Source organism: Chroicocephalus ridibundus, chromosome 2, assembly GCF_963924245.1.
Source record: "Chroicocephalus ridibundus chromosome 2, bChrRid1.1, whole genome shotgun sequence".
Classification (NCBI taxonomy): Eukaryota; Metazoa; Chordata; class Aves; order Charadriiformes; family Laridae; genus Chroicocephalus; species Chroicocephalus ridibundus.
In genome coordinates this window covers 141,837,029-141,863,686 of record NC_086285.1, presented here as the reverse complement: position 1 = coordinate 141,863,686, position 26,658 = coordinate 141,837,029, and the positions used below count along the sequence as shown (strand labels likewise).

The window sequence follows — 26,658 nt, the reverse complement described above, 5'->3', positions numbered from 1 at the left end:
AGTCTCAGCAGTTTTTACTTTTGCTTTTTAATAGGAGAATTCGGTCCTTGGAAATTTGGTCCTAATCATTGGAATACACCATGTCTTTGTAGGTGTCAAAGTGTAGATCTCCAATTCTGAGCTTTTTTCCTATATATGATGGCTTGGAAGATAGTAATAAATGCTCCCATTACCCAGTGACTATTCAAGGGACTAGATTGCTGCAATGGCAGAGCAATGACACAGTTTTAGTCTGTACTAGGAGGGGAAAGCCAAGCCTTGCTCTGCATACATGCCAATGGCCACTCATAACCAAACCACCCTTTTCTGAGCATCTGCTTGTTTGAGCTGGGGAGTCAGCTTGGGCTATGAGCTACATCACATTTTGTGTGCGTCCCTGGCAATGAACACCATTTATACATGCTATGTCAATATGTTAACTAGCTTTTGCTGCACCTCCAGCTCTGATCTTAGGTGGATATGTTCCAGATTTTAGACTTCAATAAAAGCGTGGACTAATTAAGATGGAAATTTTATTATTTGCGCTCCAATGATTTATCAGGTAGTCAGGTCACATAACCTGTTTCCTGAGAACTGAGTTCCTCTTGCCAATAATCCCAAATTTAAATTGTGAATTTAATTTCCATACAAAGCCATCGTTGCTGGGCATATTTGTAGTAGAAAGCTCTATGTTAGAATATTTGAGGACACATTTTTTGTTTGACTGTGTTTACACACTGTGTCTACTAACTGGAATTAAAACTATTTTTTCCAGTGTTAGCCTCGTTCTAGTTCTACCATGTCTAACAAATAGTCAATTGGGATATTCCTGCAAGACGGAAAACCCATTAAGCTTGAATCTTCAGTCAGGAAAATAAAATTTAAAGAAATAGTGTTGGGTTTTTTGGTTTATTTGATTTTTTTTTTTTCCAGATGGGTACTTCAGGCAGACAAATGAAACACTTATTTCAGATTTTCTTATCCATTTTCTAGTCAGGCCAACGCTTACTTCTTACAAGTCTGATTAGTCTACTGGGCCTCCTCCTCTGTAATTAACTTCTGAATTCTTAAATGCTGTGTTCTATTTACTTCCAGTAGGTATCAGATGACGTGTCCTGACCTTTAGCAGTAGTTTATACACATAGGTAATTTTTTTTTAATTATGCATAGCTAGAATAAACTAAGCTGTTGGTTTTCAGTGTCCAGCCCAATGAGGCAGTGAGTCAGTGTACGTTCACTTCATTAGGAGTGGAAGACGCACAGCACGAACAGAGAGACATTCAGTTTACTGGCTCGAGCTCTAAATAAATAAGCTACACTTTCAGGTTTTTATTTTGGCAGTTCATGTAAAATGTATGAGTACTGCACTCTTGCAAGCACCTGAATGCCAAAGATAACAGCTTCGTTTGAGAAGCACAGATTTCTCCCCATTGACTGACTGAAAAAATCAAGTTTTTTTCCCTTTCATGGGATCTTACTGGAAATTTTTGGCTGCAATTTCTATTGTTGACTGCTCGCCTTCCAGTGAATACCCTTGTGGTGTGGGCCTGGGGTTGCGTTTGGAGGATCTAGGTTCACTTTCTTCCCTGATTTGTGCTTTCCCTCACCTTTTGAAGCTGTTCCACCTTGCACAGAAATATTTAACTGTTCGGTCAGGGAAAAGGAGCATACTACCCAGTGTCTTGATGCAGTTTTGATCAGACATTGAGCTGGGGTGCGGTATGAATGAGCAGGTCTGAACATACGAGCAGGTATGACCATAATGAGTTGAGTGCCGAGTGAATTGGCCACCTGTCATGTCCTGCAGCACAGCTACATCCCTTGTCAGATGGATGGATGGATGGAGAAACCGAGCTTCTCCTCCTGAGAAACATCTCCTCCCTCTGGGGTGAATGCTTACTTGCTGTGCTGGTGAGCAACAGCCCTAACACCTCCTCCTTGTTGACTCTGTGAGCGTTGCTTTTGTTTAAAATGCCTGAAATGGAAATCTTGTTCTTTGTCAGGATGTTTCATTCAACCCACATTTATATGTCTTCTGTTGTTTACTATCAGAAATACCTTCAAGTGATTTTCATTGGCCAGTTATATTTTGGGACTAAGTAGTTGGGACACACAGATGCTGCCTACAGTTTTTATAATCATAAAAGTACTGGGGTTCAGCTTCAGGGAACATGGGGAGAGATATTACAGCCCTTTTAAATCTTTTCAAACTATCCTGGAATCTAAATTTAACAGTAACATAAATACAACTCTTCAGTATGTCTCCAGATGACTCTCGCCTAATTTAATGATAGTTGTCAATATAGTTTAAGTCGTTAGCATCTTTTACTAACATGTTTTCTACTTAAAAAAAACCTTGGATTATTTTTTTCAAATTCAGACTAATTTCAAATGTTGATATGCTGATAAAACTTACCCACATTTGGCACGGGACGTGGAACTCTCTCTTGGGATGACAATATGAAGAACCATCCTTCAGATCATTCGCAAAGACAATTTTGGTTATATCCAAACTGTAATACTTTGCAGACAGAGCTCTACGGCTTTGATACTCAACCTTTTCCTACTGGACTTTTGCTACAAACATATATATGTGGAAGAATCTAAATACAAATTAGTAACTTTATCTAGATAAGAAAAATACTGGCTACATGTTCAAATAAACAAAATATACAATGTAAAGAAAATGTCACGATTTTTACTTACTTTCTTTGTTTTGTCCATTGCCTTCAGTATGGTTATGTTTAAGTCTTCCAAGACAGATAGAACATTTTCATACTCTCCTAAGTGCTGAGAAAAATATTCTAAAAGAAGAAGAAAACCCATGTCACCTATTCATGACCTGAAAAAAAAATCACTATTTCATTAAATATCAATTTTATCAAATTTGAATTCAGCTACACTATTATTAATTATATAAATATATAACATGAACAAGAGTTACAATGACATGGGTGAACTTATTTTTAAATTTTGTTTAATTTCCCTCAAAATCATTCCTGGAGTACTTAAAATCTCAAAATCACTGTTTCAAAACATTTTTTTTAACAAATGAGTTGTCAAACTGACAAAAATTTTAAATATCAGTTTGAGAGCTGAAACAGACATAATTTCAAAATATCTACATTATCTTTCTAAACTGGATTTTCTGTCCAATAGTCTATTTTACAGTTACCAGTAGGAAACACAGTTTTCATGTGTATGTACTAAATCTGATTACATTGATACAAAAATGAATAATTCTGGTAAAGCGCTTAGAGGAGGTAAGATCAAGTGGGGGCTGTTGCGAGTCAGGGTCAGCTGAGACCAGCTGTTTTGCTCTGAGATGAAGAGACCGTGAATTCCCCAGGTAAGCTTCTAGTCCCAGGCACCGTGATTATATTTTCAACAAGTATGATGTATGCAAGATACTGTTAGCAAAAATCATGGCAATAACATAAGTTGCAGGATGTCCTTGCATAGCTGCTTAAAGCAAAGGATGCTTTAATGGAAAGAGCTGATGTAAAACCAGGGGGCATAATTCAATCAGAGGGATTACGGCAAGAGTTGGAGGCAAACCTGGGAAATCACGACCTGAGTTCCCATTTTGTCGATGGGGCGAAATACAACAGAGGGAGGCACAGGAAGGGGAAAGTGTGGGAAAAAAAGAGACAGACAATTATGTTAAAGCTAGAGACTGTGTTAGACAAGGCATTTAGACATCAGCTCAGGTGGAAGAACGTGAAAAAACAACACCTAAATGGCAGACAGGAAGAACAAGATTAGACAGGAGCTTTTTGAAATAATAAATAGCAATGCTTTGAGGCTTTGAGGAGGTCAGCGTGAGCTTCTCAGGGGAGTCGCGAGAGCATAAGGTCTCGGGAGCGCTGCGACATAACTTGGTATTGCTGAGAGGCTGAATGAAATGATTTAGAATGAAAACAAATTGTGAATTAGTATCCTGGAAGTGAAGCATCGTTTCCAAGGAGAACTCAGGCAAGTCAGAAAAAGCTGTATAATCAATAGCTTAAACATGTGTCGAGTAAACTCAGTACCAGATTCACAGATGAGAACCACCCTAGCAGCAACCCATGAAAGATTTAAAAGGCAGATAAAACAGCCCATATTTAATCAAAACAGCCAGCAAACAGAGCCCCTCTGAGGCAGCCACTGGGCTCAGGCGTGAAGCAAACCTACAAGCCCCCAGTGCAACATCAACAGCACAAAATCCCTTGTAGAACAAAATCCCCTGTCTTCCTTGGGCAGGTTTATATAATTTTGGCCAGATTCTCAACCAGCAGAAGTCGTCACAGCCCAATTCACTTCATCTGAGTCTCTTGTCATGCACTTATAAGCCACGGGCTGTGGTGCCTCTTAGTGGGTTCTTGAGCTATGGGGTGGAGCTGCCTGTGGGTGAGTAAGTGTGCTGGTGTTCAACTTGGCAGTATTTTCAGCTGTTAAAGGTCTTTGACATTGTTGACCATTGGGAAATTTATCAGGCTACTATATTTCTCTCAGAAATAGGCTGGTTTTGTCAAGTGTAGCTATTTTTTTTTTTTGATGCTTTGGGGAAAGAGTTGCAGAATTTTTCTGTGAATTGTTTTCTGCTGCAAGCAGCATTCCTGAATCAGGTGCTGTAAGGCCAGCTGGAGAGCAAACAGGGTTTTGGGGAAATGACTCACAGCTCAGAACAAGGCATGGAAATGGGTAACTGGGCCAAACTTTAGGTCTTGTGGGAGGTTGGTTTTTTTTGTGATGAAGGATGACAGAACTTGTCAAACTTCTGTTCTTACTGGATCAAGTTAGAGCAAAGTAATGAACTTTTTCCTCCAGTGGGATACTTTTCAAAATTGTTAAAAGACTCACAGCCTTGAAAGTGATGAACTAGCTAGAAAAAAAATATCTCATATGAAAGGTAAAGGAGATAAAAGTTATCTATCTTTACATCAGAACAGCACTTGAAGCTCAGAGAATGTGAAGTATGGATTAGGAAAAACATTTTCAAAGTAATTTCTGCATGTAATGGATGACAAGAGTCTGGAAAGATTATAAGCCATCTGCATTCTCCCAGGAGTTCTTTCAATGGAAATTATTTTCTGTTTGAGCTATGAAGATTAAACAGGAAAAAAAGTCATGTCATGTCACATGGTATGTTCACTTGCCCAGGGCAGCTGCAGGCATGGATTATGTTCTTGCCTAAAAAAAGGAACTTACCGCAGAGCTCTTCTGTGTCAAGATTGCTGGAAAGATAAGAGGATAGAAGGTTAGTGAGCTTAGCAGTGTTTTCTGTTGGATTGGTAAATAGTAGGAATCAAAGATTAGCCTGACTGGGATATGAAGCCTGACTGGCATATGAAGCCTCCCTGCCCGGTCTGTAGCAGATGTGAGGGCCTGGCCCTTGCTCTGCTGCCTTAGGGACAAGAGCCTTTGGCTGCTTCTTTGAAGTGGAAGGCTGTAGCTGGCTGCAGGCACCCTTCCGAATCATCTTCTCACCAACAACCCCCTTTGAAGTTCCTCACCTAGCCTTTGTGCATCATGGTGCAGAGCACTGATCCTCAGGCTTTACATGCTTGGTCCCAGTGCTGGCAGAAATCCATCTAAACACCAGAAACTGTTTTTTTTCCCACCTTTCTGCCTGCATTCCTCTTCTGTGGCTGCCATGCTGGGTAGTGTGTCCCGGAGACCTCAGCTCTCCATGCTAAATGAGGGGAAAACCCAATGCATTTCTCCTGTTTGCAATCTGCAGTAGTGCTCCACAGGAGAGACAGTACAGCAGGAGGATAAAACCAGACATAGCCCATCAGCACGCATAATTTCTAACTTGTCCTGGCCATGCAAACAGTTTCACCAGTACTAACTTCAGTCAAATTAGTGACATGAAAAGAATAGTTGCATTGCCATATTCCCACGCCAACATTATATAAATACATAAAGGTTTGCAAGTTTCCATACAATACAAAACTGTTCATTTCAAACAGATTTCATCTTGATCAACTCTTAGGCAATATTTTCTCTCTGAGGCTTTAATAGGCAAAAGATAAACCATTTCACCTACCGCTCAATTCTGAAAGTTAGCATATTGACTTTCTTCCAAGGAGGAGAAGAAACTAATTATTAAAGAAACTTAAAAGCATGAATGGCTTTTGAATGTTGCTGAAGGGTGAATATTGAATGGCTGATTGCACTTAGGATTTTTTTCACTTATCTTTTTAATGGGCTTCCTTGTTGACCTTTTAATAAAATGATGACACAGTATTATCTTGAATTCATTTTCACCACTTCTAACTTCCATACATCTGGCTTTTATTTCATAAGGGGGAGAGACAGAAATCACAGGATCCTTGGTTGTCAAAAACTTGCATGCTCAGGGCTATAAAAACTTCTGAATACTTTTAATTGATGATGTAGATGAGATTTTTCCCACAACTTTTATTAATGAAAGGTGACCTGATCTATATTTGAATGGGCCAGTTTGGATGGCTGCAAATGGGTCTTGCATCTGATTTTTCCAATGACCTTGGTGGCAGGTATAATGAAAATTATAGTCTGTAAGAATCGCTGCTGATGCTGAGAAACTGCTGAGAAACTTAACTAATGGTCAACAAACTATGCGACGGGAAAAAGTCTCTGCAACTCCTTAAGGCTGTTCACCACAGATCACTATGGCATCGATCATCAGACCAACCACTTCTGCAGTTCAGCAGTCATTTTTGGAACAGTCCTGATGTTCCCTCCTTGAATGCAAACTGAAACCCTGAAAGCTGGAAAATTGTCCAAGTCAAAAAGCAGTGACAGAATATGATGATGTTAAATGACAGGAGTTTGTTGTTCATTGTCCCTGCGTTTTCTGCCCCTTCACGTCATCTGCCCTGATACCTTCTCTTTGTAAAAGGCATTTCTGCATTTTTTAACGTACAGCTTGATAACTGTGTTTAAAACAGCCTTTCATATTGTTAGCCAGTCAAATTCATGCTCTCTTTTAAAATCTCATATCAAAATCTCTTCTGGTCCTTGTTCTGCAGTATCCTCAGCATTGTGGTAGTGATAGAGTAAGGGAGCGGCTCAGAGGTTTTGTCCTGGTTTGAGTGACACAGGACTAATTTCTCTTCTAATGTTTGGGGAAACTGCACTTTTAGAATACTCTAGTGTCTGAATTCCTGAAACTATTTGCTTTATAGCCAGCTAGGCTATGTGGGATTCAAGGTCTCAGTGTTTTCACGCCTTGCCAGGTGCAGGGATGAGGAGGAGCCAGACCCGGGCACTTGACCCAGGCTGGCCAATGGGATTATTTCATACCGTGAATGTCACATTGGTATAAATTAGAAAGTTTGCTGCGTAGCGCGCTCTCTCCCTTGATGGTGGTGGTCCAGAGGACTTCTTGACCCAGTGCTTTGGGCCCTTCCTCCCAAAGCCGCGGCACTCTGTGTCCGACATTTGCTGTCCCCTGCTGGGAGTACACAGCTTCCTGTGATAGAATGGGCTGAGTATAATCCTTGTATATTTTATATTGGCTACCATACTGGTTCTTTAGTATTATTAATGTTAATTATTTAGTCTTATCCTATTAAATCTATTTATTTTTCAACCCTCATGTTTCTTTGTTTTTCCCCAATTCCCCTTCCCGGGTGGGGAGGGGTCATCGGGTGATAGAGTAATTGTCTAAACAACAATAAGTTGTTATGGGTTTCTCAAACCATAACAGGCTTTCAGCACTGCTGTCATCAGAACATCACTCTTAGTCCTATTGACAGAAGTGATGCAACCGCAAATGGACTGTGAGTAAAAATGGAAAAGTATTTAGGTGCTGAATTCATTTTCAGTTAGAATTGGGCACTTGAATAATGAGAAAGTTATTGTGCAAAGTGATTTGTGCAGCAGCTTTCAGGAAGCCTGTGACAGAACATAGAAATGACATAAAGAGCATGGATTTCAGTCTAGCATACTCACAGTATTTCCTTCTCTATCATGAATACCATCTGAGGCTCCATTGTTCTGGGCATCCTATTTGAAGGGGATGCTGTTCTAGGCAGGGGAACTATAATTTTGTGTCACTGATTATTTCATTCTTCCAGAAATAATAACATGCTACTTCAAACACAGTTGTGAACAAACCTAGAAATCCTTTTTTCTGTATACAAGCAATTTTGAGCTCCCTGCTATGGAAACAATTAATGAAATTTGGAATGTATTTAATTGTGCAGGAGTAAGGTGCACACCAGAGGGCTGTTTCTGCAACTCAGTACACAGGCGGGCACCTGTTCATCATGTCGGTGGGGACATCTGACAAGGATGCTTCTGCTTAAACATATAATCTAGCAATGCTGAACATGTTATTTGCAATATTTGCTGATGACTCACATCCAGGCACCAGCACTCCACTCCTGATAAGCACCCGAAGCACAGAGTGCCGCAAAATGCGTTCGTGTCATGTCAGTGTGATTATTTTTTAAACTTCTGCTCTCAATTTGCTTTCTGACTACTAAGTGCAGTCCTTTTACACGTCTGACTTCATGTCTAAAGTGTTCCCTACCTAGTACCATCAGCTGTTGTTAAAGAACTATTACGAATATTGCACTGAGCAGTCCTGATCACTGCAAAGTTGCTCATACCTGTTGCTCAGTGACAGAAACATAAGCAAATTCACTTGAATGAACTGTGGCAAAAGTGCCTACTTGTGGTACCTCTGGAAGTGGCCCAAAATGTAGGAGTGCGAAGCAGCTGTCATCACGCTCTAGTTGTGCCCCCCACAGTCAGCTGTGGACTGGGGCCAGCCAGGGAGGAGGGAAGGTTAAAGATATTTTCCACCGATCCACAACACCATCCACTGGCCTGACACATACTATTCTCTGGGACAAAAGGCACCTCTAGGCAGAGGTACCAGCAGAAGGTCCGTGAATATTCCCTGGACCACAAGAAGAGGCAATGACATACAGGAATTATATATAAAGAACAGACTCTGTCATCTAAAGCAGTTATTTTATTGAAGAATCCAATACTATATGAAAGACTTCATCAACTAACTTAATTTGGGAAATTCATTGCCATGACTATCATAGCTGGAGAAAGATAATGCTTTCTTCTTCAATCTCTCTTCATTCTCAGATATGAGAAGGATTTATTTCAGAGGCTTGAACCAACTCTTTTTTGTGTCCCATTTGCACGTCTCTTTGCTAAATTTGGTTTTAGGGAGGAAAGTCTGAGGCTGGTATCTCCAATTGTTAAGTAGAGGCGTATAATTTGTGACTGAAAGGGATTAAGCGTTACGTAGACTGTGCAAGGGTCACTGACTAATCATCCATGGACAATCTCTGCCAAAAAGCTGTAAGCTCTTTGCAACAAGAAAGCCTGCACACCATCCCACTTCTAGTCAGCAAAATGAGGTAAGTGCTCCAACACTACAGAGGGTGTTGTGCAAAGGAGTTCTTACGTGTGCACGTCCATTTTAAGGATATTCTGTTTCACAGCTCCTTTGCAACAATGAAGACCTTTTCACTTGGGTTTGCTCAAGATTCCTTATCAGTGGAGGCAAAACTGCCTTTTGCCATCAGTAGGATATGGAGTTGGGACAAGCCCAGGGGCTGGCCTCTTCCCCCAGAAAAAGGAGAGGAGGAAGAAGGGGAAAAAGTGGGATAGAGCTCCTGGGGCTGGTCCATGGGAAGCCAAACTTCCCGCTGCCCTGAGGATGCCGCTGGCTTTTCAAGCCCAGGGCTGGCTGGACTGTGCACCCTCTGGTCTTTCGAAGGCAGCAGCCAGCTCGGCTTTCTGGGCTCTGGTACAGGCGGCGGGGTCACAGTTGTTTTAATGTCCCACATTTTGCTGCACTAAATAATTGCCTACTTTGCTGATGCTTAGCTCCGGGCCAAGTGACAACTTCAGAAGCATCACTTACTGCTCTGCGTGTGGCGAGGCTACAGGAGACAATAAAGGGTTTTTTTACTGACTAACAACTCATCTGAAAAATAAAAAACCCCACAACCTAGCCCTTTGCATCAGACAATGATTCACAGGGATGCGATGACTACATATCTGGCTAGCCCCTTAATCATCCCAACTATAACAGTCTCTGTGTTGCTAAAAGAGTCTTAATAATACTATTAAAAGTTGCAGCGCTTGCTAAAATCTGTAGAGAACTGTACAAGGGCTGCAGAGCTATGATTTTTTTTAGCAGAGTCTGAATCACACCAACGTAAACAAGGAGATGGGAGGTACCGTTGTGGTGGCTCTTGTGCCACAAGGAGCAAATTTCAGAGTGTGCACCCTGTAGAACATGATAATGTTTCAACTTCTGGTTTTGCCCCAAAGTGATTATTTTTTAAAATAATTGAGATTAAATTATATATTGTTACACAAAATAAAGTGTTTATTTTGCTTTATTGAACTCCTTGGAAATGCACGTGTTGATAGAGATGCCAAAACTGCTGTGGTTCACTGAGAAACCCAAATGATGGAAGGGTCTAGGCCCTCAAACTACATCTACCATCAAGCAGTGAGCTCACTGCTAGGAAGCCAATGTTATCTTCTGAAGAACTGAACTGAAATGAAACATTCTAGGTCAGCTCCATTTAGGTCAATGCAGTTGAAACTACTCATTATGACTTGACTTTCACAGTATGACTGATTCTCATTTTTTTCTGCAGAAAGCTGAATTTCCCATTAAAAATAACCACTCATATGGAAAATTTCTAAGCAACTCTATTTGCAGCTTGTCTGGCTGATCAGAGGATCCATCAGCATCAAGACTGTGTAGATTGTTCACAGTGAACTCGTTTTGTTCAATCATGAAATACTAAACTGTAATCAGCTCATTCTGACCAGTATCTTGCCTTTTTCTCTGTACTGCATTTCCAAACTGATTTCTGTAGCCCTTGTCTTGAAAAGTCTGACAGTTAAAGTCAATAGCTGCAATTATCTCTCTTAAGGAGTAGCAAACACACCTTTTTGATGTCAGTGCTGCACCATGTGCCTGAAATTCTTATTTAATCTAAAAGATCTAGTTTCAAAAAATGGTCAAAACCCAATGTATTATTTTCCTCACACAATTTTTTGCATTCAATAATTCATTTTTAGAAAAAAAAAAACCCACTTTTTATTCACCTGCAGTTCACCTAATTAAAGAGCCTGTCTGTATCTCATTCTGGTTTTAATAAATCATTTTTTTTTCCTCATTGTACTTAGAAGTTAATTATTTTTTTCTCTGCACTTGTATTGAACCCTGATAAATCAGCAATAGCATGAGACTAAAATATGCCTTCCAAATGAAACAAAAGCAAGCTATCCAAGACATGGGTAATTACTATCCTTGGGCTACTATCACGTTACTGAGGGTTTGTCATTATTAGCTTTACGACCAGAGTCTCGAAGGAAGCACTGTAGTTCCATATAATATGCATTTTGGTTTAGTTTCAGTGCACAGTACTGGGTTGCAGGCTGATGCAGTCGGATGGGTTCCCACAATGACAAGGGCAATGCTAACCAACCTCGTGCTCTCAGACATCGAATTGGCATCCTTTTGGAGTTTACTATTAGGGCAGATGGTCTCAGCATTTCTGTTTTGACACAAGGGAGGAACTAGGGCTCTGCTAATGAAGACCTGGGCAGGTGGGAGGGAGGTGGATTCACTTTGGGGGTCAGAGTCCTAAATGTAGATGACCATATGTGTACAAGGGTATTCAACCTCCCTTGCCTGGCAAATGAGCCCCAGTGTATTCAATGGAGTAGTTTTTTTTTTCAGTGGGCCAGCTAGCAGGAGCCTGAGTAATTGAATATAACGCAGGCATCTAGTGTTGTTTCGGATGCTCTGGCATTTCTCCCACCACTCATGTCCCAGCTGCTTCTCCTGTGCCATCCTGTCCACCTTGGGCTGGTGTTTCAGGTGGGGGTATCTTAAAGGCCTTATGCCTGGGCAATGCAGCTGAAGCCTGGGTGAGCAGTATTACTTCTTAGGCGACTTTATTGCCTATAAGGGAGCCTTAGACACCCTGCTGATACATACACATGCAAAAGTAGACATCTCTCCATAGTGCCAAGTCCCATTCTTACATCCAGCATGACAGACTCTCCCAAATGGCCAGCATAAGCTCAGAGCTGCAGGTGGCCAAGACTGTCAGGTCCTCACCAAACTCATCTCCGGTTTGTGAACAGTTTAACTCGTGCCACACACAAAGTCTTAATGGGATACCTGCCTTTGGGAGGTTGCTGGTGCCCCAGGTCTACCTCAATAGTCCTAGCATCCCTCCTACCCTGTAACTAAGGTCCTGGCCAAGGATTTCATTTTACCAATGAGAAAAGCGAGAAAAACAAGTCTGATTCCCCACTGACTCATATGAGTCAGTAATCAGTGAAGCATTTATCGCACTATCTCTCTGACAGTGCTGCAGACTGAATCCCCTCGAGATCCTCTGCAAATCTCTTAATTTGCAACTTTGCCAAATCTTCTCATTATCTTCTGACACCTTTTCCCTGAGGACGCCATTATGCAAAAACAATTTCCGTGGAAGTTATGAGGGGGAGGGAGGGAAGGGAGAAGGATGAGAGTAAAAGGGAGGTTTACATTTGCAATGACTGCTAAAACCTATTCACTAAACCATTAACCGTGTCAAGGATTCTTGTTCTGCTGAAACAGGGGCTCGTCAGAGTTGAAATTAAAATTAAGCAGGGGCAGATTTACCAAGGAAATGAGCTGTAAAAGCATTCACCCCATAAGCCACAAATTTTAAACTTTTCCTGCATACTTCTCTCCATGTATATAAAAAAAAAAAAGCTGTGCTGCTGATGCTTTTCTCTAATTTCAGCACAATTATTCAGGCAATGACACATGTAAGCAAAACAGCTATATTTCCACCGAACTACCTCCCCTGAAGCTGAACTGTGCTGCAATACTGTCTTGCATGCAAGCTGTTTAGCATTCAGTAAGGGCAGATGTGAAGTCCAGGTAATGCAATCTACTAACTGTTTAGAGAAGGCTAACCCCCCAAGCTGGGGTTTTCTGAGTTGGGATCATTGGGAATTTAAGTAGTTTCTTCAGCAGTATTACAACCCCCAAGCAGCTGCGCCGAACATATGCACACATTGGATTTAGAAACCAGATGAAAGCTCATAGAAATGTTAAGATACAAACTAGGCAGTAGAAATGATGCTCACATTGTTAAAGAACTTAAAATACCAAGTTTACAATAAAAATACCATTTTTGTTCCTGATTAAATGCAAATATGGGAGGAAGAAGATTTTCAGATTTGGGTTTGGAGTATATGTTGTGATTTAGTGATTGAAAAGAAATGAAATAGCAATGGAAATAACACTGAAAAATTATTGAATATTTTTCAAGTTGAAAGTCAGCAAAAGCCAGTCACAGTCAATGATTCTTCCTCCTATTTAATCTGTAAAATATTCTTGGCTCCAATCTGCTCCTAAAAATAGTGCTTAGGAGAATATGTTAAGACACACAATGCTTAAGGTTGCAAGACAACTCCCTCCTCAGCCCTAAAATTCCCAGATACCGCTTTGCAAAAGCCCGCAATTTTTGAAAACATACAGCATTTCTTGTAGGTAACATCACCAGCTCACTTCTCCTACCTTCAGATGGCTTTGAGCATCAGTGACTGATAGCCTTCGCCTTGAGCTGTGTGTATTGATTTGCACTCGTGCCATGATTGTACAAATTGCTACCCAGCCAAAATGGGTGTTTCACATTCACTTGATCAAGGAGTTAATAACTAGGATGCTCCAAGACAGCAGAGCATGTGGCTCTTCAGCTTCAAAATTACATCAGCTATGACCTGCAGACCACCTCCTCCATGAGCTGTGTGTTGTCCCCCTGTTTGTCAGCCCTGGGAAAAATTTCTGGTGCTTCTGCAGCAGATGCGTTTGCCTCCAACACCCTGCCTATTGCTCCCACCACCCTTGCAGGCCTCGCTGAACACTGCATGGCTTGGACATGAGGTCGGGAAGGGGAGAGAGGAGCAAAAAACCACCTGGCCTTCCTTCAGCCTCCTAAAACTCCTCCAAAAAGGTTACCTCAGCTTTCACAAAGACTGCATTGAGGTTTTCTTGAGGGCTCAGGACAAGCACTGACAAGGACAAGCACTGACAAGTGCCCAACTGTGACGTCACATATGTATAACATAGGCGTTGTGTCAAATACGTGCCAAATCAGGAGGCAAAGGTAAGCTCTTCCTCTTGCTCCTTCCCTGCTCACAGCCATGACATCATGTAGGTCTAACTTGGGCTGTGGTGCCTTGACTCCTACCCAGCACACTGTGGGGATCTACCTTGGCCTCCTGATACCTTCAACAGAGCTTAAGATGTTGCCCAGATGCTTATTGTGTGTTTATTTTGATGCTATCTGCAAAACACTTAAACCACTATGAACAATCATAGAATCATAGAATGTGTTGGGTTGGAAGGAACCTTTAAAGGTCATCTAGTCCAACCCCCCTGCAGTAAACAGGGACATCTTCAACTAGATCAGGTTGCTCAGAGCCTCATCAAGCCTGGCCTTGAATGTCTCCAGGGATGGGGCCTCCACCACCTCTCTGGGCAACCTGTTCCAGTGTCTCACCACCCTCATTGTAAAGAACTTCTTCCTAATGTCTAATCTAAACCCACCCTGCTCTAGTTTAAAACCATTGCCCCACGTCCTATGGCTACATGCCCTTGCAAACAGCCCCTCCCCAGCTTTCTTGTAGGCCCCCTTCAGGTACTGGAAGGCTGCTATATGGTCTCCAAGGAGACCTTGTAAAGGGAGAAGGATCATTGTACAACTCTCGATTGAAGCTTAACACTTTAATAATCACTGCTCTTGATTCCTTGCCTATACGTTCATTTTTTAAGGGTCTTTAAATACAAGACACTGCTTTGCAGTAGATGCAAGTGCTAAGTGTTGCATGCTAGGAAACGAGAACCTGGAGACCTAGCTGTAACAGCCCAGACCTAATCACTGCTGCCTCAACACAAAGCCTTTTTTTACAGAGTGAGAGCGTCTGAGTGGGGACCCTCCATAACAGCTTTGTTACTGTTCTCAGTATTTAATAGTAAGTGATTGAATAGGGATTGCCCAAAGGTTCCATGAGATCCTGGAAAGCACCAAAAGAAGTGACTTTCAGTGGAAGTCAAATGCCTAATTGGCTTTCAGCTTCAATCTGAAGTAACGACAATACTGGAAACTGCATTTAAGGAAGAACAGTTAACTCCTACTCCCCGAAAGCTGTCACCTTGTGTTAATTACACATCAGGAATGCTGGTTGTATGGCCTAATCAAAGCTACTGTCTATGTAGCTTTTGAAGCACAGTATCTCTGAATAATCCAAACTTGCTTGTTTTACCGAAGAACACTAAAATTAATTTAATGTATGACTTAATTCTTGGTATTATCTCCCTGCATTGATTAACAAACAGGGGACTGGTATTCACTAGGTCACCACAGTGGCCCATTGGTCCAGTGTCCTCTTGTTTCTTTGTGGTCATAGTAGACTTTTTTTAAAAAATACACCTAAGTTCTTGTTGAATAGGTATGAGCTAGTCTGCCCATGGGGGGAATTTCTGTGTAACTCTGTGTATCTAGTAGTTGGCCTTTAAACTAATTATTATGTTGGCTTATGGTTCAGTGGACAGAAGACCCTTCCACAAATTTAATTGTTTACAATTTCTCTTCTTGATCGCCAGCTCTTACAAATATAATTCTTATATTAAAACACCTTCAAGAAAGGTAAAACTTCGTAGCAGTACTAGAATATGGGAGGAAATACTTCCTTTTTGCATGGACACACTACTTCACCTGATCTGGTTGTCTACGTAGTGGTAGCATCATCATTCATCTATTTTGTACCTGATGTATATTAATTTATGCATTTGTTTCAGGCTGTATCAAAAGGAAAAAGGAATGGAAGTTAAAACAATCACACAATCATTTTTTACAGTGTGTCTTTACTGGTATTGATTTAATGTTTAAAATGTTTAAAGAGGTAATGTAGATTTTATGAAATAGAAAGAAAAAAATAGCCAGTCTACACACAAGTACATTCATAAATTGCAAAATATATGTCCAAGTGATGTATTGAGGAATGATCCTTAGCTAATGCAAACTTTCAGTAAAAGCAATGATCTGGCCTGGATGAATAACCTGTACTTTAGGGCCTAGACAAATTGTAAATATAAATTCTTCTTGGCATAACCAATTCCTATTCTGCTTATCTTTTGGAAACTTTATGTGGTTGTAACTGATTCCTACTCATCTTTTTTTCCTGGTGATTCTGGTCACTGCAGTACCAATTGACTCCTCTCTTACTTTGTAAAAAGATAACACCTGTCTGCACCAAATAGGAAGGTGCAGGGATCATAGTGGGTTAGGCAGACACAACCTTAATTACTGCAAAGTTAAACCCCCTATTATTTGCCCTGCTATCACACTGAAAATGGCAATTGCTCGTTTTATCAGTCTTCCGTAGCCTGTCTGCACGGTAACAGGTATGTTACATTAGCTGGGCTTGGTCTTTTTAAAAGTTAATAACAAGACTGACATTAGGACCCACGTAACAGGGAGGTTTAATACCTGGTTAATTTAGTTCCCTTAAAAGTGTTAAGCCAGTGTAAGTCTTCCATGCTTTGAATATTTTTTGAAAGATTGCTGCACCAGAGCTGAGAAGGGAATTCAGATTTCCTGAGCTTGTGGCCCACGGATATTACCCCAAGGCCATCTCTCCTTTTTTATCTTCAGGCTTTGAAGTACATAGACTCATGCACGCAGACAGTGAGGTTTTGAATGCTGGCAGAGCTAAAAGATCTAATGCAGGTGGAAACAACCCAAAATCTGCTCTTGTGACAAGCTAGATACGAAATCTTGAGATACTCCAATAAATGGTCCAGCAGATCACGACATGCTTCCCTAGCCATTTGTCCTAGGCATTTACAAGTATTGTAAATCACTGCATAATCTCAATGCTTACAAAATATTTCTGGGATAGGGAACTACAGTCTGCATTTTGTAAATAGTGAAGTGAAGCAGAGAGAAGATAAATGATTTGTCCAGAGTTTGAGTCTGTATTTTAACTGGATAAGAGAGACAAAATAATCTGTGCAAATCTTCTCCTACTAGATACACAACAATTTCTCACCCTCCCCTACTCAAAACCAGCCATAAACTACTTAGGAATTATAAACACAAACCGTGATTTTAATTTCATTCCCTTGGGTAATTTGCAAGTGAAAACATCACAAAATAGGTGATTTGGAGATTGTTTGATATGTAGATCATCCTCCCAGTGCTTGCATTACAAAACTTCCCAAGGTTCAGTGAACATTTTGCTGCTTTTCTTAGCCAGCTGGTTAATTTGAGACATTTTACATAATCTGCCCTTTTCAGCAAATGCCAGTGAGTAAAGTTTTCACCTCCTTATTATATCTGCTTCATGTGATTTTTGCTGGAAAGCTATACTAACAAGGAATTTATATTATACTGTCCATGCTGTCTCTCTTTGCTATATCCAATATTTGGCACACTCCATCTTGCTGCCTGCGTGACGGCAGGGTTCTCAAAAGCTTTCAAAGGTACCAAAGGAAAGCTTTTAAAATGTATTAAAAAGAAAGATCAAGCAGCGTAGAAAGCTTTTCAGCTGCAAAGTCGGGCACTAAGCCTTTTACCAGTTGAAGACTTCATGAAAAAACACTCAAAAAAGCATCTTGTTGCTGTTTTAAATCTAAGCTTTGAGCGCGTTTCCTTATTTATATCTAGGTCCTACTCTGTAACAAATGTTAACCAGTCAATAGAAAGCAGCCTTTCTTCTGGTTGGAAAAGGTGATTTAGTAGGCTTTCTTAGTTTTCCACCTGTTCAATTCCCTGAAATACATGACAATATGATCCTTCACAGTACGTGTTCTCTGTGACTTTTCCGTTCTGCTTTTTGCCAGGCTTTTCCTGAACAGTGAGAATGAACTCTCTCTCAGATGGCTGCTTTACTTGTTTCATTACTTGTTCTCAGCACTTGTTCTTGAGAACAAGTTGTTCCTGAGAACAACGTGTTCTCAACTGTAGCATTCGACAAAGTTGCACCTATTCTTCAGGTATGCCTATCTCCTAGGAGGAAAAATGTAATGTTTTTAAACTTTTCAACGTATTTTTCAGGCCCAGATAGTCTCTGCTAAAGAGAAAAAGGGTTATAAATAATAAAAAATGACAAATAAAAATATTTTACAAATTAAAAAAAGGTTTTACAGGTAAAAAGAGAGAAAAAAATAGACGTAGAACATCCGTCTTTTTTCTTAGAAATCTTACATAGTCATCGAGGATATTTGCCCGTATCAGCATGCATCCTCACAAATGCAGACACATGGAATCATAGTACAATAAAACCGCTCTCATGCAGATATGTGGTGCACATGAGGAAGGCCAAAGGTGTATGAATCAGCCTTTTGCTCTCAAATGAGTCTTTGACTGTGGGTTAAAAAAATTTTGTGAAGGCCCTTAACCTGCTAAGCAAATTCCCATGGTGTTCTAAGAAGCATGTGATTCATTTTGCTAGGAATAGGTAGACTGCATGTATTGTATTTGTCCAAGACCATATTTGTTTCTCAGTCTTTGCCGCTGATTTTAAGAAACCAGAGGAAATTAAAATGTTACGCTTATTTCTTCTGTACACAGCACCTATTTATTTAGCAGCATTTCTGCAACCTTCTGCTTTATAGCATGTAAATACTTTTGACAAATTAGGGAAATATGGGAAATGAGGGAAACAATGATAGCTGTCTCTTGTTTTCTTATGGTAACAGATAAGCTGTTTATATTGCTGCTCCTCCTGTGTTGTCCGTTAAAAAAATGGTATATCTGGGAAACCTGTTTCTCTGTTGCTTTCTAGTATCAATAGTCTTCAACACAAGATGGTTTACTGGATGCGTTGGGATTAGGAGTCCAATTCCATACTTCCATTATGTGCTGTCTTAAATCTAATGACTCTGGGGAGGTTACACCTGATTTACAGAAACATAAGTGAGATCAGAGGTAAAAAACAAATCCACAGAGTTATTTAGGCATTTACTCCTAGGGGATATATTAGTCTGTTTATATGAATTAGGTGCCTACGTGAATGCTTTTAGGATGCAGAGAACAGATCTAAAAGAGGATTCCTAACTGTAGGCATTTTGTGGGTCCATATAATCACACAGACAATACTGCGCACGGAAAGTACTTCAGACACCTTCATAAAAAAAGCAATCAAGCTCTTAAGAAAGCAAAGAAATGTGGTTCTGCATACAGACTGTATTTTTAAATGGCTTGAAATAAGCAACAGTTTAAATAGTTTATATCTGAATTAATTTGATTATTGATTTTTTTACCAAAATATATTTGCATATTGACTAATGAAAACCTAGAAACTTTTCTAAAATTTTAATGTTTTTCTTCCTGGAAGATGTTCATAAATGATCATAAACTGAGATACATGTTCCCTAGCATACACTTCAGGGCATGCTCTAGTGCCCAAGATTATTGGTTTGTGGTGGGGTGTTGTGTGTGGGGTTGTGGGTGTGGAGTTTAGTAGGTGGGTGGGGTTTTTTTTGTGTTTTTTTTTTTTGGTTTTGTTTTTGTTTTTTTAATGTGGTTGGACTCGATGATCTCAGAGGTCCCTTCCAACCACTAAGATTCTGTGATTCTGTGATTCTGCAACATTGATCCGATTTCAGACTTCAACTGATTTCTTTCTTCACACTTTCTGGCAAAGGCGAAGCGGTTTAATAATTCCACCTGGATTGGAGGGAGGCAAAATTTGCAAGGCAAGAATATATTCATTAGACTACTTGGTAACAGTGGAAAAAATGGACAAGCTTCCAAGCACACGAGGCCTTCTGTGAGGCTTCTTCTGAAGAATGAGCTTTGAGATGGTTCCCAAAAAAGCCCTCAGCTGGGCTTCCAGGCCTTCTGCTACAAGGGTAGTTGTCACGTCAATGGCCAGCATCATGCCTGGTCATTGACAGGCCTGCAGGGTGATGGGCCTGGGCTAGGGTCTGCTTTTGTGGCTGATGATACACAACTGTCACGAGAACTGGGTGTTTGCAGAGGAAGCAAAAGCCGAGGAGGAGGGGAAGGAGGAGGGGTACAATGCTGTGACACAGACATCCAAAGGAGAACAAGCCATAGGAGAGTCACTGTCAGGAAGAGCTGGCCAAGGGGAAAGGCCTGTCTGGAGCTACCTGGGGTAATGGGCAAGTCCTAAAGTATTGCGGTGATGGCCAGATTCATGTGTCTGAGGAACAAGGCTACTAATATCTTACTGTGACTTAGTGTTTGGATGTTTATGAAGCACAAGATAACAGCATGTTGGTTTTTTTTCCCTGTGGGAAGTAAAAAAACACAGAGTCACAACAAAGTTTGGCATTGGTTGAGATAAGACCCTGTTACACTACTTCTACCTGGGAGCCAGGCTGTGATAGCATTTTAGTACTCGTTGCTACACTGTATGCAGCTGAGAAAAGCAATACTGACTTACTTTATACTCACTCCTTGTAAACAGAATCACAACACACGCTGTGATTGCTACACGGTGTCTTCACAACCTTTTTGCAAAAGCAATAAATGGTCTCTCCTCAGGACTTTCTCTACCCCAGGAACAGTCCAATTTAAAAAAAAAACACTAGCTTAGTAACACATTCCTAATTAACAATAAATGGGAGACCTGCTGTGAATAACTGCTGATGGCCAGAAAGCATATAAAAAGGAAATCCATTCTCTTCTTCAGTCATAGAATCACAGGATGGCTGAGGTTGGAAGGGACATCTGAAGGTCATGTGGTCTAACCCTCCCTGCTCAAGCAGGGCCACCTAGCACCAGTTGCCCATGACCATGTCCAGGTGTCCTTTCAATATCTCCAAGTATGGAAACTCCATAATCTCTCCGGGTTACCTGTGCCAATGCTCAGTCACTCTCACAGAAAAATGTGTTTCCTGATGCTCAGAGGTAACCTCCTGTGTTTTATTTTGTGCCCATTGTCTCTGGTCCTGTCACTGGGCACCACTGAAAAGAGCCTAGCTTTGTCCTCTTTGCACCCTCCCTTGAGGTATTTATGTACATTCATGAGGTCTCCCCTCAGCCTTCTCTTCTTCAGGCTAAACAGTCCCAGTTCTCTCAGCCTTTCCTCATAGGAGAAATGGTCCAGTCGCTTAATCGTCTTCGTGGCCCATTGTTGGACTTTCTCCAGTAGTACGTCTGTGTCTCTCTTGTACTGAGGAGCCCAGAACTGGACACTACTCCAGATGTGGCCTCACTAGTGCTAAGTAGAGGTGACCCCTGACCTCCTAGCAATACTTTGTCTAATGCAACCCAGAATACCATTTGCCCTCTTTGCAGCAAGAGCACACTGTTGGCTCATGTTCAACTTGGTGTCCACCAGGACCCCCATGTCCTTTTCTGCCAAGATGCTTTCCAGCTGGGTGGCCCCCAGCATGTGTTGGTGCATATATTTGTTCTTTCCCAGGTGCAGGACTTTGCACTTTTTGTTGAAATTCATGAAGTTCCTATCAGCTCACTTCCCCACGTCACCCTGGATGGCAGCATGACCTTTGGGCATATCAGACACGCCTCCCAGTTTTATGTCATCAGTACACTGTGCCCCATCATGCAGATCATCAATTAAGGTGTTAAGCAGGACTGGGCCCAGTATTGACCCCTGGGGTACAACACTATTTACTGGCCTCCAACTAGACTTCATTCCACTAATCACCACCCTCTGGGCCTGGCCATTGTTCCAGTTTTCAATTCACCTTAATCACTGTAGATGACAGGAAAAGTTAGACTAAGAGAGCATGCAACGGCACAAGTTTGTCTCTGTTGAAAGCAATAAGTAAGGTTCTTCACACCCTCAACCTGCAGCCTTGTTACGCCAAATGGTAATGGGGATGTCTAAACAGCCTAAGTGACAACACCAACACAATAACCATGCCGGCTCCAGATAGGATGGCTTTTTCTGCTCTTTACTCTGATTATTTCATTTATTTTTCCCCTCTCAACATCTGCTCCAAGGATTCATCTCAGGTAGTAGAGTCAAGAATTGAGGAACTCATATTTAAGCCTCAAGGAAGCCACAAACCCTTTTCTTCACTATCATGGTTGGGGAACATAAAAGGCATCCAGTTTCCACCCTGTGTTCTCAGTACCCAAATCACAGTTATTGGAACATGCAGGTATTTCTACAAGGTCTAGAAACACTTCACTTATGCAGTTTAGAGCCATTTGACACAGCCTAGCTTCCCTGAAGAAGCTTTCTTCTTAAACTTGTTTTCTAAAATCAGTCTGATGTCTTTTTTTTTTCCATTTTCAGGTACAGAGAGTAGCACTCTGTAAGAAGAGGACACTTACTCAGTATTTTGTGTATCGATTGTGTGGAAAAGTTCACGCAGTTCTTCTCCACTCAGAACTCCGTCAGCAAAGTAAGCTTTGAATTCATCAAAGGACAGTTTTCCATCATCTGAAACAGTGAAGAAATAGAAAGTGCCTTAGTTTAATTTATGGTTTTGCTTGTTTACTTCATGCAGTAGAAGAGGAAGTTATTAAAAAACCCTAGCTCTTCAGATTTAGTGTAGAAACTTTACATATTATACCAAGATGCATAAAGAACATGATGTTAAATGCATCAGTTGTTGCATTGGAGTTCTCTGTTTGCCTGGTAACTCTGTTATTCTTCCTCCTTCTCATCTTTCAAGCAAAGATAGTTGGTTTTGGTGAGTCTCTATTGACAAACACATCAATATAGCCCTGTCTTTGCCCTGATCCCATTCACTGCAGCTTCTCCCTGTTTTGCCCCGTGCTTCCCCTGCTTGCTCCCTGCCAACGTCCTCACCTCTGCACAGAAAATCAGGGACATCCTCAGATAGAGGGGGACAGAGAAAATCCAGGGAAATGCAAAAGCAAATACTTGTGGAAGGAACATATTAGTTCAATGAAAACGTCTTCAGCTATCTAGAGCTATCCGTTTATTTCCCTTTCCTTTTCCTCCTCTTTCTTTCCTTTCCCACGTGGGAGACTGAGACTCAAGTGCACAATTCAATAGCAGTGGGGATCTGACCCTGGCTCTCCTCTCTAGCTAAGGACGCTAATCAATACACTGCACCGATTTGCAGCATTTTGATTCTCTCTTTCTTCATAAAATACATCTTTCTCAAAAAGCTCTATGCTTGTGGTGGAATTAACAAAATAAATAAAAGAAAGTTTGACTTTCATGCAATAGGAAGCCAGCTGCCTGTCCTTTTCTGCTGGAAAGAATTTCGGCTCATTTTCTTGGTTAGCATAGAAAATAAATTTCTGTTTGTCAGCATGTAATTTGTCTGGAGATCACACCAAAATTTAGGAATGAGAAAACTGGTTTTGGACATATATCAGAGGTCATACAAAATCCTCAAATGGATTTTCACATGGAGTTTGGATTGGCCATGTAATATACAGTGAAGCCCAACTATGAAGAAGTTGACTTTATCTTCTGAGTATCTGTTGTTCTTATTTATTTGGGACAAAACCAGTCATCACCACATGGGTCCTGATCATCACCGATGACATGTTCATATAGTTAGGAAGTGTCTACAAGACTAATGGGACTCAGAGGGAGGGGTAATACCATGTGATAACATTTACAAGAACAGTAAAGGGTTATAAATTAATTCAAGAGGAGTAAGTCCTTCTTACAATCTCTACTACATTATTTAGTGGAGTCTGTTTCATCTGTTCCTTAATTTAGCCAAAATCCTTGGCTGAGATGTGTTAAGCAGAGATTAATTCATTCGGTATTTTCAGGGTGTCGCCACTTAAGACTGAAGCTTTACCCTCCTTTTGTTAGATCAAACTCTGCACAACCATCAATGCTTTCTAAAGGGCATTCCAATAAATACTACAGCATTTCATTGAAGAAGGGATCATACTTGTTTCTCACCTCACCTATGCATGTCTGAAAATCCCGGAGGAGATGCTGTACTGCAGGTTTCCCATACTTTTCTTTTTTCTTTTTTCTTTTTCTTTTTCTTTTTTTTTTTTTGAGAGGTAACATCAGAAATGGATAATATGTACCACGACTTAGACAGCCTGTCCCACCCACAGGGTGGCCGTAGCTGCACTGACAGAAATGTCAGACTTAGGCTGTTGTCTGTTTTTGAAGGTTGGACCTTGAGATGTGAGCAGCATTAGACTCTCTTGACTCTGGCCTCTAATCATATCACAATGACTATTTAAACAACATACGACAGTCAGCACAACTAATTTGTTCCTGTGTATGTGATTCAAGGCTGAGAAGAAGGAATCAATTAAAAGAAGAAATGTAAGATAATTATGTCTTCTGAAATGAACTAGAGCCTGGATGGGACTTTGAATGATATTGTACAGAAGGGAAGGTGATGCGAGAAACCAACCAATGCTTCCCAGCAGGATGTAAAAAAAATGAAAAAAATAAGTTTGTAAATGGGGATTTCATCGTGGATCCTTGAACAACAGCTGATATTTGCTTCTGTCCTGAAGAAAAGGTGTCCTCTTTTCTTTGCTGTACAGGCATGACTTCGGAAGAGGTGCATGGGTCAGGATAAGGCAAATCCGTAATTTCATTAAAACAGTTATGGGAATTTGTTCCTCATTGACTAGTGTATCTGAGTGAGCTTTAAATGCAAGATTGGTAATCACCAAACAGAAGCCAAAGAAAATAAAACACCATTTGCTTTTACTTAGAAGCTGGAATATTTAAACAGTAGTTACATAATAGTTTATCTAAACTGATTGACCGACCCTTTCCATGAAGCACAGAGAACATTTTCAGAGCTTAACACTTCATAACTCTCTTTTGGTTAGCACTAAATTTAAGCTCACATCATTCTTTCTCTTCCTTCAGTGACATACTGAATGACTCTCAGGGCACTAAACAACCATAGAAGATAAGACTATGATGCCCTAAGCACCAGAAAAATCAACAACATATTGTGGCTTAATTTTACAGTGGCAAAGAAACTGTTATAAAGGCAGTATCTGAATCATGTAACTACCTGCTGTACTACAACATAGAGATTTGAAGAGTAGAGCTGAGGAGTTTCCTCAGTCTTTTACTTGCTCTTATTTAATAATTTCTTTGACTTGAATATATGGCTTCAAATATGTAATCTTCAAGGGGTTTCAAAATTGGACAAATCGAATGTCTGCTTCAGCAGAAACATTTTGAAATGTTTAATATGAAAAGACAGATTGTAGCTGGAGATAATCATCATTATGATCAAAATAAAATGTCAGGATCTACAAGAGCTAAAAACCAAGATGGCACAATACTGTGTTGAAGGTAGGCAATTTTCTTTGACAGCACTGCCATAATTACCTAATTGAGAATCTAAAAACATCTGCCATTTGGCAATGGCTACAGAGAAGGAATATCAACTATTGAGTGCGTTGAAATGAGCTTCTTTTCACAGCCTTGCTTCCTTTGGCTCGTACAGATGCAATTGTTTAATCGAACTGCCTCTGCAGCTTTAAACTTTGCTGGGAAGGGTGATTTGCATGCAAGTTATACACATATTTAAGAAACTTGTGATTTTTGGCAACTTTTCTGATATAAACATATTAAGAGTTTACTTACAGAAAAGTCTGGGAATGACAAAAACCTGAAACATCTGTCTGTTTATCTCTGTTCTTCAGGATCATTGGCTTTACATCAATCCAGAAAATCAATGATCTGTCAACAGCCGGATTGGGCACTTCAGCTGTTTTCTTTAAATTTTACCATCCAAGAGCAAGCATTGCCTTTTGCTTCATCGCTATTTATTCGCAAAAACATTGTGAATGTTATTGACACTGACTGACACATCCCTGAGCTTGTTGCTGGCAAAAGCCAAGGAGATTTGAACCTATTTGGTTACTTACAGAGTTCATAGAGTTACGTTTACTAAAAAAAGCTCTGATTCTCCAGTGTATTTCTCTGATTTCATATGAATATAACTGCTTTGCTAGTGCAGGCAGAGACTCAGCGGCCAGTGGCCCAGGCCACCCCTGCACTTCCTCAGTGCTCAGATGAAGCTCAGACCCAACCCCTAACAAGCGCTCCTTGTGCTGTTTAATTGAAGACACATTTGCCTAGCCAGGATTATTTTCCAAGTGTTAAGAATGGTTTTAATTTTAAAGGCTGCATTACGTATCCCCAGCGCTGCCTCCCTGGGGCACACCTCGCTGCCCTCGGAGCGCCCGGATAAATACTGTCTGGTTTAAGTGCTTCAGAGCAGCTGAGCAGAAACCTTTATTATAGATGCTTCAGTCCTTGTCACTGGCAAAGTGACAGGGGATGGATGATTTGTGACAGACAAACTTCTCTGAAGCCATGCATCCCTCAGACAAATCAATCTTCATCAGTGTTTGCCTTGGCAACGTTATCTCAAAGAAGCTGTTTGGCAAGCCTTGCTTGCTTCTGTGTGTCTTCTCTGATGTCTTTCAAAAGCAGGGTTTCTTCAAAACCAGGCACAGTTGCCCATCCTCCTTGGCGCCAAAACACTCCTGACTGGCAGACAAAAATATAAACAATAAACTGAATCTCCCCGTGTAGCACTTGCAGGTTTCGAAATGTATTTACGTGGTGTTTTAGAGGAGCCTTCCTTTGGGTTACAATTGCATTCTTACATTTATTTCAGTAAAATTCACCTCTCTATTGAATAGATGGTTTTATGTGTAAAATGGGCTCAAGTGATATCAAGTGGTCCACTCCAGAAACACT

At 40.7% G+C, this 26,658-nt stretch overlaps 1 protein-coding gene across 1 annotated transcript in view; it reads right to left on the bottom strand.

Annotated features, from left to right (window-relative positions):
* The window catches only part of NECAB1 (N-terminal EF-hand calcium binding protein 1), a 71,231-nt gene that overhangs the window by 31,179 nt on the left and 13,394 nt on the right, over window positions 1-26,658 (bottom strand). The window contains exons 3-5 of the mRNA XM_063327172.1: window positions 22,296-22,404; window positions 5,173-5,198; window positions 2,686-2,783 (exon numbers count right to left, since the gene is read on the bottom strand). Coding sequence (XP_063183242.1) covers window positions 2,686-2,783; window positions 5,173-5,198; window positions 22,296-22,404 — 233 coding nt within the window. The remainder of the gene's footprint in view (window positions 1-2,685; window positions 2,784-5,172; window positions 5,199-22,295; window positions 22,405-26,658) is intronic.